Genomic DNA, 16,059 nt, shown 5'->3' with positions numbered 1-16,059 from the left:
TACTGACCGAGCCAGTCAGACGCCCCATGACTTTGACATTTTTGAAGAGTATATGTCTTTGTAGTTACTTTGTAGAATGTCCTTCAATTTGAATTTCTCTCATGTTTCCTTATGATTTATGTGTTTTTGCTAGGAATACCACAGAAATGGTGCTGCCCTCTCAGTGTATCATATCACAAGGCAAATGATAATCAGATTTTTCACTGTGGATGTTAACTTTTATCTCTTGGGTGAGATCGTGCTACCAGGTTTCTCCAATATGAAGTTGACAAATACTTTGTACTTAGTAATTAATGAGCAATTAATATGTCTTTTGTGGGCAGACAGTTTAAGACTATACCAATAACCTGTTTCTCACCACATTTGACCTACCAGTTGGAGCATGCGTTGATGTTTCTTGTGTAAATCAGTGGTTACTATGAGGGTTGCTAAATGGTGTCATTTATTATAATTATTAATTGTATTATTGCTCTATTAGATTTGTTTTTCAACAGTATACTGTGAGGTAGAGTTTTCTCCCCCTTTCTATAAATATGGACTTACCCTTTCCAGTTTCTCTCAGAGGGTTATAATCTGTTACTAGCATTATTTATTTTGATGCTGAAGTTGTCCTAGACTTGGCCAGGGTCCTTTTGACATACCTCTATCATTCTCTGAGCATTTCCTTACTTTTTGTAGCAACAAGTTGTTCCAGGATCATCTTGTTTCTTGGCCTCGCTATGGAGTCAGCCATTTCTCCAAGGAACCTTAATTCTTATTAGAGGAAAATGTATTTAAAAACTGAGATTTTGCTACAAGGTGTACTCCTTGCAAGTGGGTATCATTGCTTCTGGGCCCTTTCTGTGGACCCAGCTAAGAAATATTTGTAGGCGATTCTGTACATACATGTTTACACACTCACCTCTATATTTGTGTCTGTATTTACCTGTTAAAAACTAGGAGTGCACACCAGTTCTTCAAGTTCTAGTCTAGTGTCACAGGGTTTATTCTAGCTTCACCTCTTTCCAAATTTATAATTCTCTTCTCTGACAGTGAGAAACCTGGCTCCCAGTATCTTCAGTTATTGATTTTTCATTTCTTGTATGTAACCAAAGTCCCTACCATTGTTATACAAAGATCAGCCCTGATACATCCCTCTTCCCACCCCATCAGACACTCTAGGTGTTTGAAGCAGGGGAAGGAACAAGGAAGAAAGACTAAAGAACTTGACTGTAGATATGCTGTTGCCCGCTCCCTTTACAACCCCCATCACTAGGTGCTCTGGTGAGAATATAGAGAAGGAGGATTAGTTAGAAAGCCTGGCTTTGGGCCTCAGTGTCCCCTTCTTTACCAGTCACACTGGCTAGAAGTTGGGCCCTGGATCTCTCCCAGTTGGATACACTAGCCAGCTGACCAAAAACTGAGCCCTGGCCACAGAAGAAAGGTGCTTCATTTACATCCTAAAAGGAACAAAGTTTTCAAAATTTAAACAGGTGATACAGTTTTCTTAGAGAAGGAACCTTGCCTTTCCATCACACAGGGTTCTTTATAAATGTCTATAATATTTTTCGAGGTACCCATGGATACAAAGTTTTAGAAGCCACATGGATGGATAGAATTGTGGCTGAGCCCTCTTATATGCTGACCCAGTCTTTCATTTAATTTTTTTAAAGTTTATTTATTTTGAGGAGGGGAGGGGCAGAGAGAAAGAGAATCCCAAGCAGACTCTGCATTGTCAGCACAGAGCCTGATATGGGGCTTGATCTATGAGATCATGACCTGAGCAGAAATCAAGACTGGGATGCTCAACAGACTGAGCCAGCCAGGCACCCCCATGCTGACCCTTTAAGTTTATTTATTTTGAGAAAGAGAGGGGGGTGGGGTGGAGAAGGGGCAGAGAAAGAGGGAGCGAGAAAGAATCCCAAGCAGGCTCTGCACTGTCAGCACAGAACCTGACGTGGGGCTTGAACCCACAAACCATGAGATCATGACCTGAGCTGAAACCAAGAGGCAGATGCTTAACCGACTGAGGCACCCAAATGCCTCTATGCTGACCCATTTTTGAGCTGTTGCAGATTTGAATGTTTAGATTTTCTGATTGGCGACAGGTGGAGTTTTTATGTGCTATTTGGTGACTAATAGAGTCTTCTCGTTGTTGAATATTTTCCCATAGCACCAATACCATCACATTTCATTTGGGGATATTCAGCACTCTTATGAAACCTGGTTAGCATAGTCATAGTTAAATAATCATTATCATAGTTAAAAACCAATCAGTCTTGTGACTAGGAATTTAATTTTTTTTTTTTTTTTTTTTAACGTAATCGCTATACCTAGTACAGGGCTTGAACTCAGATCAAGGGTGGCATGCTCTTCTGACTGAGCCAGCCAGGGCCCCTGTCTTATCACTAGAAATTTGAAGATAATCTCTTTGTTATGGCTATTAGTCTCTTAATTTTTGTTCATTTTTTCACTATCTCCATGAAAAATTCTCCATACTCACCGTTAAATTGTTGCTCTTCCATTTCCGTGGTTCTCAAAATTGCTCATCATTAGTTGAACATGTTATAAAATAATAAGTAGAATTTCTGCTATTTAGTATGTTTTTTTGAAAGGCTTCTTGGGCTATTTGGTGTTTGTTTTTAGTAAATTTTACAGTTAACATCTAAATACATTCTTGGAGGGATTTTTTTGAGAATGGTGAAGTAGATCAGCAACGTCTGAAGAACAAAGTGAGTATAGAAAGAAGTTTATTCTGGATGGTATAAGAAATCAGATATTCTAGCTAAGAAGAGTTACCATTGGATACCTTGGCATCCTTGGATATCCAGTTATCAAAGAATTAGAAAACATTAGCTGCATCTGGTTGGCTCAGTCAGTAGAGCATGTGACTCTTGATCTCGGGGTTGTGAGTTTAAGTCCCACGTTGGGTATAGAGATTACTTAAAATCTTTGGGGCATCTGGGTGGCTCAGTTGGTTGAGCGTCTGACTTCAGCTCAGGTCATGATCTGGCAGTTTGTGAGTTCAAGCCCCCTGTCGAGCTCTGTGCTGACAGCTCAGAGCCAGGACCCTGCTTCGGATTCTGTGTTTCCCTCTTTCTCTGCTCCTCCCCGGCTTGCTCTCTGTCTCTCACTCTCTCTCAAAAATAAATAAACTTTAAAAAGTAACAATAAAAATAAAATCTTCATTAAAAAAGGAAAACATTAAAGCCTTCCTAATACTTAAACACAATTTAGTCTTTTTTTAATTCAAATGGCACCACAGAAGCTTGCAGTGCCTCAAGAGTTATATTAAGTATCATATGTATAAATGTGTACAAGATGCCAATTAATAGAGTTATAATAGAATCCCAGATTTCAGGAAGTTTACTGCCTTTTGAGAACAAATTTACATTAATCTTTACGGTACCATATGCCATAAAGATGGGTTTAAAATGTCAGTACATATATGTATTAGTGAAAACTATGCTTGATCATGGATAGTAGAAGTTGAGGATTGACAAATTTTTTAAGTATCAGAATTACATGAATGTTCAGATGACAGTGATAACAGTAAAAAAAAGAATGAAGGTAGAACTGTTTATATGCAGAAACTTTTTAATTTTTAGAGTTGACATTTTAAAAATTTTGAGATGGTTGTTTATCAGCTTAAAAGGAAGGAAAGAAGGGTGCCTGGGTGGCTCAGTTGGTTAAGCGTCCGACTTAAGCTCAGGTCATGATCTCACAGTTCGTTGGTTCCAGGTCCACATTGGGCTCTGTGCTGACAGCTCAGAGCCTGGAGCCTGCTTTGGATTCTGTGTCTCCCTCTCTTTCTGCCCCTCCACTGCTCATGCTCTGTCTCTCTGTCTCTCAAAAACAAATAAACATTAAAAAAAATTTTTTTAAATAAAAGGAAGGAAATAATTGGTCTCTTATCAGTATCTGATTTATATCATACATTATGGCATATTTTACATTCTTAATTGTAGCCTTAAAGTAATAACTCCAATGCAGGTTTTTAAAAGATGTTTGCTTCTTATAAGAACTTTACATTTACATAGATTATACTCCAAACCCCTATCCCTAAGTGTACCAATTGTTTTTTTCTCTAAGGGCCTTTCTGAACTTTATTGTAATATTATAATCTGTATTATAACGCTCATGTAGGGAGCATTGGAAAAGTAGTGATGTTGGGGTCCCACTCTTGTCCAGGTAGTTGAGAACCTCTGGGAGTGGGGCCCAACACAAAACCTTTACATTTTATTCATTTATTTATTTTTAACGGGTTTTGTTTGTTTGTTTTTTGTTTTTGTTTTTTTGAGAGAAAAACAGAACAGAGGGGCTGAAGCAGGCTCTGTGCTGCCAGCAGCAAGCCCCTTTGGGGCTAGAACTCACAAACTGTGAAATCATGACCTCAGCCGAAGTCAGATGTTCAACCAACTGAGTCACCCAGGTGCCCCAAAACCTTTACGTTTTATAATTCAGGGCAGTTTTATGGGGCCCCTGGATGGCTCAGTTTCGAGCCCCACATTGGGCTCTGTGCTGACAGCTTAGAGCCTGGAGCCTGCTTCAGATTCTGTGTACACCGCCCCCCCTCCCACCCCCCGCCTGCTGCCCCTGTTCTGCTCGTGCTCTGTTTCTCAAAAATAAATAAACATTAGGGGTGCCTGGGTGGCTCAGTCGGTTAAGCATCTGACTTGGGCTCAGGTCACGATCTCACTGTCCGTGAGTTCGAGCCCCGCGTCGGGCTCTGTGCTGACTGCTCAGAACCTGGATCCTGTTTCAGATTCTGTGTCTCCCTCTCTCTCTGACCCTCCCCCGTTCATGCTCTGTCTCTCCCTGTCTCAAAAATAAATAAAACGTTAAAAAAAAAAAATTAAAAAATAAATAAATAAACAAACATTAAAAAAAATTTTTTTTTAATTCAAGACAGTTCTAATACATAGTCAATTGAGATTTAATGATCTAATCTAAATCCTAATCTCCCTGAAAGCAGGAAATGTGTCATAACCATCTTTGTGGGTCCAGTGCCTAGTATAGGCCTGGCCCAGCGTAGATACTTTGTTAAATGAATTTGTAGGTTTGTGTTCTGATTCTCTAAGTCTATAGTTTTAAGAGATAGCTCTGCTAAATGATACTTTATGTTTGTTCTACTTTTCTATGAAGGGCCGAGATGGACGAAAAAATGTGGTTCCTTATGTTTTATCTGTTAGTGGAAATCTAGACCGAGGCATGCTGGCTTATCTCTACGATTCTTTCCAGCTAACAGAGAGCTCCTTTACAAGAAAGAAGAATCTTCATAGAAAGGTGCTTTTAATATTTCAGAGATAAACTTGGGAAACTAGAAGTATATGTTTTTTTCACTCATGTTATTAGTATACTTGGTTTCTAACACAAACTGTGAATAATAAATTTCTTTTAGTGCAAGTTATTTTACTGTTTTTCAGATTTTTAGAATCTGGCCACAGGAATAATATGCAGGTTCTCACAGAATAGAACAAGGCATTCCTATTGGGTAATCCCAGAGGCATTTCTGTTTGATCCTGGCAGACAGGTAGACAGAAATCTCTGATTCTTAGCTCCTGAGCCTTTCCCTCGGTGGCTTCCATTTGTATCAGAGTGTTAAGTAGGATTATGTCACACTAGTAAGACTTGTGGTATTGACCTTACTGCTTCTAGTCGGACCCCAAGTGGCTATTGAGTAGATCATAAGAGCTAGCTATGGGCCTGGATAAAGGACATTTTTAAGGGCTCAAAATCAAGAGAGAGGAAGAAAGAAAATAAATGACTAATGGAGCAAGATTTTGGAAGAAACATAAGGAGTCAAGGCAGGATCAAGAACACAAGTGGGAGGGATTGGTCTTGAAAAGGAATTATTTGAAAAAGCAGGGAGGAGAGAAATGATTGTATAGATAGAAATAGGCTACCAGGGCTGGTTAGCCTTTGAAGGAAGTTTTCCTCATACCCTCTATTTTCTTAGGGAATTAGAAGGCAGGATTATTAACTTAAACTGGGGAGGAGTACGGTTTAATTGGCAAGAATTTAGAGTATTCATATCCCCCTTGAATGCAAAAGGGAGGTGCCCCAAATCAATTTCGACATGTTGGGTACTCAACTGGGACTGGAAACTGAATTTGTCCTACCACGCAGCAGAGCTAAGTGATTTATTATGCAGTGTTCATTTAGCCTGATAGGCCCCTAAAGTTGGATTATAGAATTGTTCAGGGGCTGGGATTTATAGGATGTATAGCAAACAAGGGGGATCCGTTCTTTCTCTCATATCCCACATCCAAACCGTCAGCAAAAACCATCGGACTCTTGTCTTCAAAATATATCCTGTGTCTGACCATTTCTTACCACCAACTGCTTCCACTCTGATCTAAGCCACCACCATCCCCTCCCTCTGGCACTGAATGACCCTTTTAAAAGGTACGTGTTACTTTGCCCGGCTGCTCAGAATATTCCACTAAACTCCTCCGCTCACTCAGATGAAAAGGCAAAGCCTCCCAAGTGTTTCACAGAACCCTTCCCTTTTGACCTCACATGCCTGCTCCAGCAGCACAGACCTCCTTGCTGTTCCTAGGACATGCAGGTCATGCTTCCATTTGGCTGGGATGTGCCTCCTCCAGGACCCACTTACACCTCTCAAGTCTGCTCCAGTGTCATCTCAGAGAGAAGAACTTCTCTTACCACCTTATTAAAATTGCAGCAGTGCCTGGGTGGCTCAGTCAGTTAAGCACCCGACCTTTGATTTTGGCTCAGGTCGTGATCTCCCATGTCACACAGTTTGTGAGTTTGAGCCCTATGTTGGGCTCTGTGCTCATGACGTGGAGCCGGCTTGGGATTCTGTCTCCCTCTCTCTCTGCCCCTTCTCCGCTCATGTGCGTGCACCCTCTCAATAAAAAGAATAAGTTAAACTAAAAAAAATTGCAAACAGCCTCTCCAATCCACCACTCACCAGCACTTCCTGTCTCCTCCCATACCACCTTCAAATATATGATTTACTTGTTTATTATCCGTTTATCCCCTCCATGAGGGGCAGGGAGTTTTGTCCCCAGTACGTAGAACTGTTTCTGGCACTAAGTAGCTGTTCAGTATTTGTTGAGTGGATGGATGAATAAGAAAAGTGGTAAGTTTTGGCAAAAGAGAGTCCAAACGATAAGCCACATGGCTCTGGCTGGGTAGGGAAGGCAGTGATGCCAGGAAGGGGCATTTTGATTGAGGGAAAATGGAGTTGTCAGAAAATGGGAGAGTAGCAAGTGAGCTTATTTCTGCAGAACATTTAAGTGGAGAAGTCAATGAGCACCTGGATATAGCCAGCTAAGTACATCATTACATGATTTTTTTCTGACCTCAGCTAGCTTCTGTTTTCATACAAGATTTTACTGTTTAAGAAGCTCTATGTTTGTTAGTGCTTGTGTTATGTTTAAACAAGGTGTGCTGTCCTTCCCCCCCCCCCCCCTCTTTAAATTTCTTTAGGTACTTAAACTTCACCCTTGTTTAGCCCCTGTTAAGGTTGCTTTGGATGTGGGAAGAGGCCCAACGGTGGAATTAAGACAGGTGGGTTAAATGAGTTTTAATGTCATGATTTTAATTATTACCATTATTTCAAACAAATGGGTAGCTTGCCATTCAAAATTTTTGATTTGTTTGATTTTTTTTTAATATTTTTTTATTTGAGAGAGAGAGAGGAAGTGGGGTAGAGGGGCAGTGGGAGACAGAGAATTCCAAGCCCTGGGGATAGATACCATGACCCTGGGATCGTGACCTAAACTGAAATCCAGAATTGGACACTCAGCTGACTGAGCCACCCAGGCATCCCTCACTGGCTTCTTAAAAAATTTAATTAAATGACTATGGATAAATTCTATGGTTAATTATAGATAATTGGAACTATAGTATATAAAAGAAGCTGCATACAGTTCAGCGGATTTTACTGTTAAGTCATGCTTAGTGAGAGTTGCATTTTTTAAATGAGTGTGCATAGTTTTGGTAATCCGAATATTTGTACAGATGTCTAGTGAGTTATTTCTTGCCTACTTACAATTTTAAGGTAACACTTTTGATACCTGGTGATATAAACACAAGTTCTAGATCTGTAATCTTGTTTTGGTTTTTCTAATCTATCTAGCCTAATGAAATACTCTTGAGAAAAGCCAGGAGGGTGGTTTTAGTTTCTTTTGAGACCCCCCCTTCACAGTGATGCTGGGTCCTGGGTGACTCAGACCCATCTAGCAACTGAGTGAGGACCCTAGCAAGATTCACCCAGCTTTTTTCTTCAGGGTCCTGTGGAGTGGTCTTGGGGGGAGGGGCAGGTAGTGCACACAGAGGAAGGGAAGGTAATGGTTTAACTTCCACTTTTCCCCCTGGGGTCATGGCGGACTCCCCAGCTCCCTTGTAGGTAGAAGTTCCTTGGGGTTTTTTGCTTGAAGGACAAAAAAGAACTCTGCTCCTTAAATATTTGTCATTGTAATTGCCCGCCTTGTTTTGTTTTGGTTTTGTTTACGTGTGAGAATATAATAGTATTGTGTCCCGTGGGTGTTTTTAATTTACCAAAAGGGAGCATGTTGTATATCTTACTGTGTTTCTAACTTTTTTCCCTCAGCAGTATGACAGAAGTTTCTGGGCTATGCAAGGGTTTTTTGCTGGGTATATACATGAAGATGGGATTACTGGATAAAATGGATATGAATCCTTAATTTCACTATGTCACTGAGATTGTCTCCATATTGGCTGCATGGTGTATTTGTATTCTCACTCATGGTGTGGGGATTGTCATTATCCCATGTCTTCAGCACCTAATCATGCTTAGAGCCATTTCTCTTCTACCTTCCAAAAGAGCAAAAATATTTTAAGTTTATATATAGCGGGGGGTGGGGGGCAGAGAGAGAGGGAGAGAGAGAATCCCAAGCAGGCTCTGCACTGTCAGCACAGAGCCTGATGTGGGGACTGATGCCACGAACCACGAGATCATGACCCGAGCCGAAATCAAGAGTCGAACATCCAACCTAATGAGCCAGCCAGGTGCCCCAAAAGAGCAAATTGTTTGCTGTCAACCACTAACCTGTTAAAATCCACAATTATGTTTACCTTTCTCTGTTAACTTCTTACTTAGATTTATTAATATTTATATTCTCACCTATCCCCAAAATATCAAGTACCTTAACACCCACCTACTTAGTTACGGTCTTTCCCTCGGAACTTGTTAGAAAGGCAGATTCTTGGTCCTCGCCGCGGAGCCGCTGAATCAGAAACTCTGGTGATGCAACATGTGTTTGACAAACCCTCCAGGGGATTCTAATGCTGGCTGAAGTTTGCGAAACAGTACTGTCACTCAGACACTCCCTCCACACTCCCCAGTCCGCGATGGTCAGCCTCCCCACCGGGGACATTTGGTGTTGTGTAGAGACAGCTTTGGTTGTCAGTTGTGGGGAGAGGAGTGCTAGAGGTATCTCGTGGAGGCCAGGGATGCTGCTAAGTATCCTGCGTCAGCATTCAGAGGGGGAGAAACCCTTCTCCAGATTGTTAAGGATGTTTAAAGTTTTTGCTCTGTTTTGCTTCACCATTGCTTGTTAAGAAAACTGTTTAATGTGTAAATTATGTAATATTACTGCTTACTACTTCTGTATTTCCAGTCAGGCCTTTGTGCACAGCGTTCCACCAAAATCAGTCATTCTGTCCTGGAAACGTTTTCTTTAGTTGGCTTCAGGAACACTGTTGTCCCCGTTTTCATCATGCTCGTCTGACTACTTCTCCCTTGTTTCCTCTCTGCCTGACATGGTTGTACAACCCTGGGGCTCAGTGCCCTGCTCTCAGATGAGTTCACAGTTAGCACAGCGCTTTGGACTGTTTTTTCTCCAACAGAATCTGCTTTGGTTTTGTTAGTGTTTTGAATGATAACGATGATGACAAAAATTCCTGTATTTGGTATAAAATTTTCTCTCAGAGAATATTTGCATGTAGTATTCAGCTTTGCAGTGCTTAATTTCTTCATTTCCAGAGGAAGTATGCAGCTTATAAGTATATAGTATATGAATGGTGAACACTATTATCACATAACTAAAAGAATTTATGCCCATTTTAAACACTGGAAAAGGTAATTAGTGGTTTCATGAAAACAGGGTAATCATCCTAGCTACTTTTACTTCCTTCGTATTTGAATTTTATGTATTTTTTTCTCAGGTTTGTCAAGGACTATTTAGTGAATTACTAGAAAATGGAATTTCTGTGTGGCCTGGTTATTTGGAAACTGTGCACTCCTCACTGGAACAACTTTATTCAAAGTAAGAATTGTCTTTTTTTTTTTTTTCCAACATTTATTTATTTTTGAGAGAGTGAGAGAAAGAGAGAAACAGAGCGTGAGCAGGGGAGGGGCAGAGAGAGAGGGAAACACAGAATCTGAAGCAGGCTTCAGGCTCTGAGCTGTCAGCACAGAGGCCAACATGGGGCTCAGACTGATACACTGCTAGATCATGACCAGAGGCAAAGTTGCACGCTTAACCAACTGAGCCACCCAGGCACCCCAAGAATTGTTTGTGTTCAGAGGTTTTGATCCTGTGATGTTTCTTTATGAGTAACAGAAATCTCTTCTAAATATCCTTCTAAATATCTATTTATATCTACATAAAATTATTCCTAACTCTCCCATTTACAGAACCATGTGCCCCTAGTTAATTGCTATAGCAGGAACAGTATTCATCAGGTATATCTGAGCACATACTATGTGCAGCTTTAAGACTTAACATCATGGACTATGTGTACCCGAGTTTATCATTTTATCAAGGATGCATTTATGTGTATTAGACACATTTATTGAATTAGGACTGAGGGAACATGAGTGGAGTGCCTTTTCCTTGCTTGTGTTGTGGTTCATCCTGAGGCTGAGTGGAAGATAATTCCATCCCAGACAAAGGACAGAGGACTAGTTTCAGTGATCAGCACCTCTGTTCACCTAGTTGATCCAGACACATTCCTGGATTTATCGTCCTTAACTCTTTCCTCTTCCTTACTCTTCACCTCCAGTTCATCACTATATGCCAGCCTGCCTCCTGAATAGTATCTTGGACCCATCTCTCGATCCTTAGTACACTGCCCAAGTTAAAGTCAACAGTGTCTTTCTTCTGGCTGGTTCTTGCAGTAATCTCCTGATCTTTTTTTTTTTTAATTTTTTTATGTTTATTTTTTGAGAGAGAGAGAGCGTGAGTTGGGGAGGGGGCAGAGAGAGAGGGAGACACAGAATCCAAAGCAGGCTCTAGGCTCTGAGCTATTGGCACAGAGCCTGACACAGGGCTTGAACTCACAAACCACAAGATCATGACCTGAGCTGAAGTCGGACCCTTAACTCAGGCGCCCCTCCTGATTGATCTTCTGTCTCTAGTCTTATCCCCTGCTATTTCATTAACTTCTGTTTTTCAAATAATCCATTCTTCCCTCCTTTGGGTTTATTTTGTTATCGTAATAACTGTTTGTGTTGACTATCTTTTGAGTGAAAAGTTGGGAAGCTTTATGTTTTTCTCTTCAGTTCTCTAGCAACTTGTTAAAATACACCTTTCAGATGATGTCAGAGGAAAAACAGGTTTCTATAGATAAAGCAAGTAATGGTTTCATTGTATGTAAAACTGAAAGGTGCTGCTTGAACCTGCCAGTCCTGTGAGTTCTAAAATCTTATCCTTTGTGTCATTGAAGGATAATTGAATATTATCAAGTTACAGTTGTTTTTGAATGGTAAAGCCCAAGAGCTTTTTAATGGAATATTTATTAAGCACACTTACTATGTTTTGTGCACTTTGATAACAGCAATAAACAAGACAGAAAGGATTCCTGTTCTTATGAAGCCTATATTCTAGTGGGACAAAGTAGACAGTAAACAAGTAAATAGATAAATAGGATAATTGCTGATGGAATTCTAGAAAGAAAACAATGAGGTAGTGTAACTGGGTAAGCAGAAAGAAGGCCAGTGCGAATATATTCAGTTATTGCTGAACTAGAAACTATAAGTTAGCATACTAAGTTCTGTATTAAGCAAGCATGGTTTGGGTATAATGTATTGTACTCAAGATCTTTGTTACAGTAGTATTATAAGAGAATTTAGTCTAAAGTAATTTTTCTTGAATTGTATCCAAGTACCAAAAGGCTACAGTTATTCTGAAGTTCATCCATAATTTCACCCCAAATGATGCGTTGAGGTACCAGGGTTTATTTCTCAAATTTTAGTTTTTTATGACTTTCCATCTATTACAATAATTCAGAGAAACTTTATGAAAAGTTTACTTTGAATACAATTTGGAAACTTTGAAAAAGTTTTTTGGTCTACCTTTTAAGCCCTGCCTTTGAGTTTTGTGACTCTGGAAAGTGACTGGATTCTAAAGTAATTAAAGCTGGTAGTATGGTGAATTTACAATTTAATTTGTGCTCATGTGTTTTGTTTGACTACTTTTTCCCTCAGATATGATGAAATGAGTATTCTCTTCACAGTTTTGGTTACTGAAGCTACTTTGGAGAATGGGTTAATACATCTGAGAAGTAGAGACACCACGATGAAGGAAATGATGCATATATCCAAAGTAAAAGACTTTTTAATCAAGTATATATCATCAGCTAAGAATGTATAGATTTTAATGTTTATATAATAAATATTCTTCCTTCCTAATTTGATTGTCTTCTATTAACTTAGATTTGTTTTTAGCACCTTTACACTTATGAAGTAGACATTTTCCGTGCTTTTTTAAAATTCAGTTTTCATTCCTGATATATCTTGATGTATTCCATTCTATCAGAAATATGTGCAGCTACAAGAAACAAAAATCCCACTATATGGGGTGCCCCTAGTTGGCTCAGCTGGAAGAGCATGTGACTCTCGAATCTCAGGATTGTGAGTTCAAGACCTACAATGGGTGTAGAGATTCCTTGAAAATAAAATCTTAAAAAAAAATCCAACATATTGGATTAAGCAAATTGTAGTTTGTTTTTCTCATAACAAGAAGTCCAGGGGGTGGACTGTCCAGAGCTGGGATAATTATTTCAATTATAGTTAGGGACCCAGGCTCTTGATATCTTTCTATTCTACCATCTTTAGTATTTGGGTTTTTATTTTTGTACTTGCTGCTACATGCTCATAAGGTGACTCCTGGCTAGGCTTCTTGTCCACATTCTGGTTAGGAAGAAAGTCAAGGAAGCAAGAGCTAATCAGCCAAAACTCTTTTTTTTTTTTTCAAAAAATTTTTTTAATGTTTATTTATTTTTGAGACAGAGAGCATGAACGCGGGGGAGGGTCAGAGAGGGAGACACAGAATCGGAAGCAGGCTTCAGGCTCCAAGCTGTCGGCACAGAGCCCGATGCAGGGCTCGAACTCACAGACCATGAGATCATGACCTGAGCCAAGGTCGGACGCTCAACCGACAGCCACCCAGGTGCCCCAACTCTTTCCTTTTTAATTGGGAAAGTAAAAGCTTTTCCAGGCATCCCAATTAAAAGACTTATTTACATTTCATTGGTCAGAACTGGGTCATCTGGACACTCGTAGGCCAGTCACTATCTGAGGGGATGAGAATATCATAATTTGGATCAAACACAGTTTATTCTTTGGGGCTTTAGTAGTGTCTTCTCTCTGAAATGGGTTCTACTATCAGGAAAGAAGGAGTCTTTCTAGAATCTGCCACATGAATATTGTCAAATACTGAAGATTAACATAAAACTAAACTTTCAAAAATCACATTTATTTTTAAAACGCAAAATAAAATGTTAGATGGCATAATCTAGTGTTACAGTGCATTTTGTGTCTGCTTCTCATAGATAAAAGAAATCTTTAGACTTTTGTGTGCTGATTATGTTTGTGTTAATTATGCTGTCATTACTCACTTGGCAAAAATTCCAAATATATGGACAATAGTGTAATTGACTCCAAATACGATGGCCCAGCACCAGCAACCATCAGCCGGTGAACATCTTGCTTCCTCCCCCTAACACCACCTTTCCATTCCAGTTTGAAGCAGATTATGGGTATCATTTCGTCTGTAAGGATTTCAGTTAAGTATCTTTTGTTAACCATTATCCCACCTAAAAACATTAATACTAGATGATATGAAGGAATTATTGACAATTTCCTTGGGAGTCTGATGATGGTATTATGGCTTTTTTTTTTTTAAACATCCTTATCTGAAAGAGACACATACTTAAATATTTTTGAGTGAAATTATACGATATCTGAAACATGCCTTAAAATTCTCCAGTTAAAAAAAAAGTGGTGGAATATAGATAAAATATCTCTGAGTTGTTGGAGGTGGGTGATGGGTACATGGAGGTTCATTGTAATGCTTTTCTATTTTTGCATATGTTTGAGAATTTTCATAATAAAAAGTTTTTAAAAACAAATTCTTTTTTTTTTTTTTTAATGTTTATTTATTTTTGAGAGAGAGCAGGAGAGGAGCAGAGAGAGAGGGAGACAGAGAAGCCAAAGCAGGCTCTGGGCTATCAGTGCGGAATACGATGCGGGGCTTGAACTCAGGAACTGTGAGACCATGACCTGAGCCCAAGTTGGATACTTAACTGCCTGAGCCACCCAGGCACCCCAAAACCAATTCTTTAATATCAAATATCCACTTGATTTTCAATTGTCTCATAATTTCATAAAATTGAAGTTGATTGTTAGGTCTTTTAGTCTCTCTTATCCCATAAATTTGAGCTCTCTCTCTGTTTTTCCTTTTTTAAGAAATTGGGCTGCTTATTTTACAGGCTTTGTCACTGTTTGGACCGTGCTTACTGCATCCCCATGAGGGTTTAACCTGTTCTTCTCTATATATAATTCCTGTAGAGTGGAAGTTGAATCCAGAGGCTTGATCAGTTTCAAGTTTAATTTGGGGGCGGGGGCGGGGAGACAAGATTTTTCCTAGGTTGTGTTCTCCCATCAGGAGGCAGTAATGTCTGGTGGTTTCTCTTTTGGGGATGCTAGCAATCAATCGTTGATCAATGCTTAGGTCAGTCAGTTCATTAGAGGTGGCAAAATGGTGATATTCTGATTCTCTTACATCTTCATTCATTAGTTAGAATACTTCTATAAAGAAAAACATCTCTTATTTGCTTAGAGGTATGAGAGAGGTAGGATAAATGCTGATTCGTCCCCTTTAAAGTTGTTCCTTTTGATGTTCAAATTGTCCCATCGTTAGCCAGTGGGAGCTTCTTCAAGTTGGCCTGGAGTCCTTTTGACATAACTTTAGTAGTGTTTGATAGCTTCCTTGGTATCTAATGTCTGATCTAGAGATTGTGTATTTCAGAGTTTCTCCAAGAAACCCTGGTTCCTTTTAATGGAAAACAGTATTTGGATGCTGTACTCCGGGTGCTAGGGGTACTGATAATTAGAAAGTGGACTTTGTGTCTAGGCCTTTTCAGTGTTCACAACGAGCGTGTGTGTGTGTGTATGTATATGTTTTAATCAGCTTTATTGAGATATAATTTATCTTCAATAAATTTACCTATTTTAAATGTACAAATTATGCGTTTTAGATAAATGGGTAACTACTACCAGAGTGACAATATAGAACATTTCCATCACCCCAAAAAAGTCCCCTCATGCCCTTTAGGACTGCAGGGGTTTTACTTAATCTCTTTTATCAGACATTTGTATTCCCATTCCAAAATCCCAGTTCTCAGGACTATTGAGGGTAATGATAAAATTAGAAAGCCACATCCCACAACTGCTCATTTGTTTTATTTTACCTTAATTACATCAGTCTCAGAATTGCAATACCAATATGACCCCTGTACGTCTACTTAAAAGTTTAAATTTCATTTTTGCATTTTGGGGTTCAATACTTAGTTTTAATATAACTAAGAATTTTTTAAGTTTTAAAACATTTTTCTAAAGCTCTCCGTTGTACTGACAGGTCCCTTTATTTAGGTACCTTTTCCTTTTAGGGGCCTCAGCCTTCACAGGAGATTGTATTCCTGGTTTGACTGCTAAGGCATCTGCACTAATTGGCAACATAGAATGTTTCCACTGCAGGTGAGGTAAGTAATACTTATGGAGGTTTTTCCAGATCACAGATGTCCAGCTGGAGTTCTACATCAGAATCCCCTGTGGAGCTTTTAAAAATCTGAATATATTTG

The 16,059-nt window shown here is 39.4% G+C and overlaps 1 protein-coding gene across 12 annotated transcripts in view; it reads left to right on the top strand.

Annotated features, from left to right (window-relative positions):
- Nucleotides 1–16,059, top strand: part of POLG2 (DNA polymerase gamma 2, accessory subunit) — a 31,245-nt gene that overhangs the window by 9,090 nt on the left and 6,096 nt on the right. For 2 of the 12 annotated variants that reach the window (XM_027047910.2, XM_015072624.3), the window contains 4 exons: nt 5,125–5,265; nt 7,438–7,518; nt 10,141–10,241; nt 12,404–12,607. In XM_027047910.2, coding sequence (XP_026903711.2) covers nt 5,125–5,265; nt 7,438–7,518; nt 10,141–10,241; nt 12,404–12,569 — 489 coding nt within the window. In that variant the 3' untranslated portion in view covers nt 12,570–12,607. Of the gene's footprint in view, nt 1–5,124; nt 5,266–7,437; nt 7,519–10,140; nt 10,242–12,403; nt 12,608–13,939; nt 15,827–15,867; nt 15,968–16,059 lie in introns of those variants that run through there. The other 10 variants (XM_053211817.1, XM_053211816.1, XM_053211818.1 and 7 more) reach the window with 10 other exon arrangements.

The sequence above is a fragment of the Acinonyx jubatus genome, chromosome E1 (genome assembly GCF_027475565.1).
Source record: "Acinonyx jubatus isolate Ajub_Pintada_27869175 chromosome E1, VMU_Ajub_asm_v1.0, whole genome shotgun sequence".
Classification (NCBI taxonomy): domain Eukaryota; kingdom Metazoa; phylum Chordata; class Mammalia; order Carnivora; family Felidae; genus Acinonyx; species Acinonyx jubatus.
Note: the sequence above shows the minus strand (reverse complement) of the source record. Positions and strands in the feature narration are given on the sequence as shown.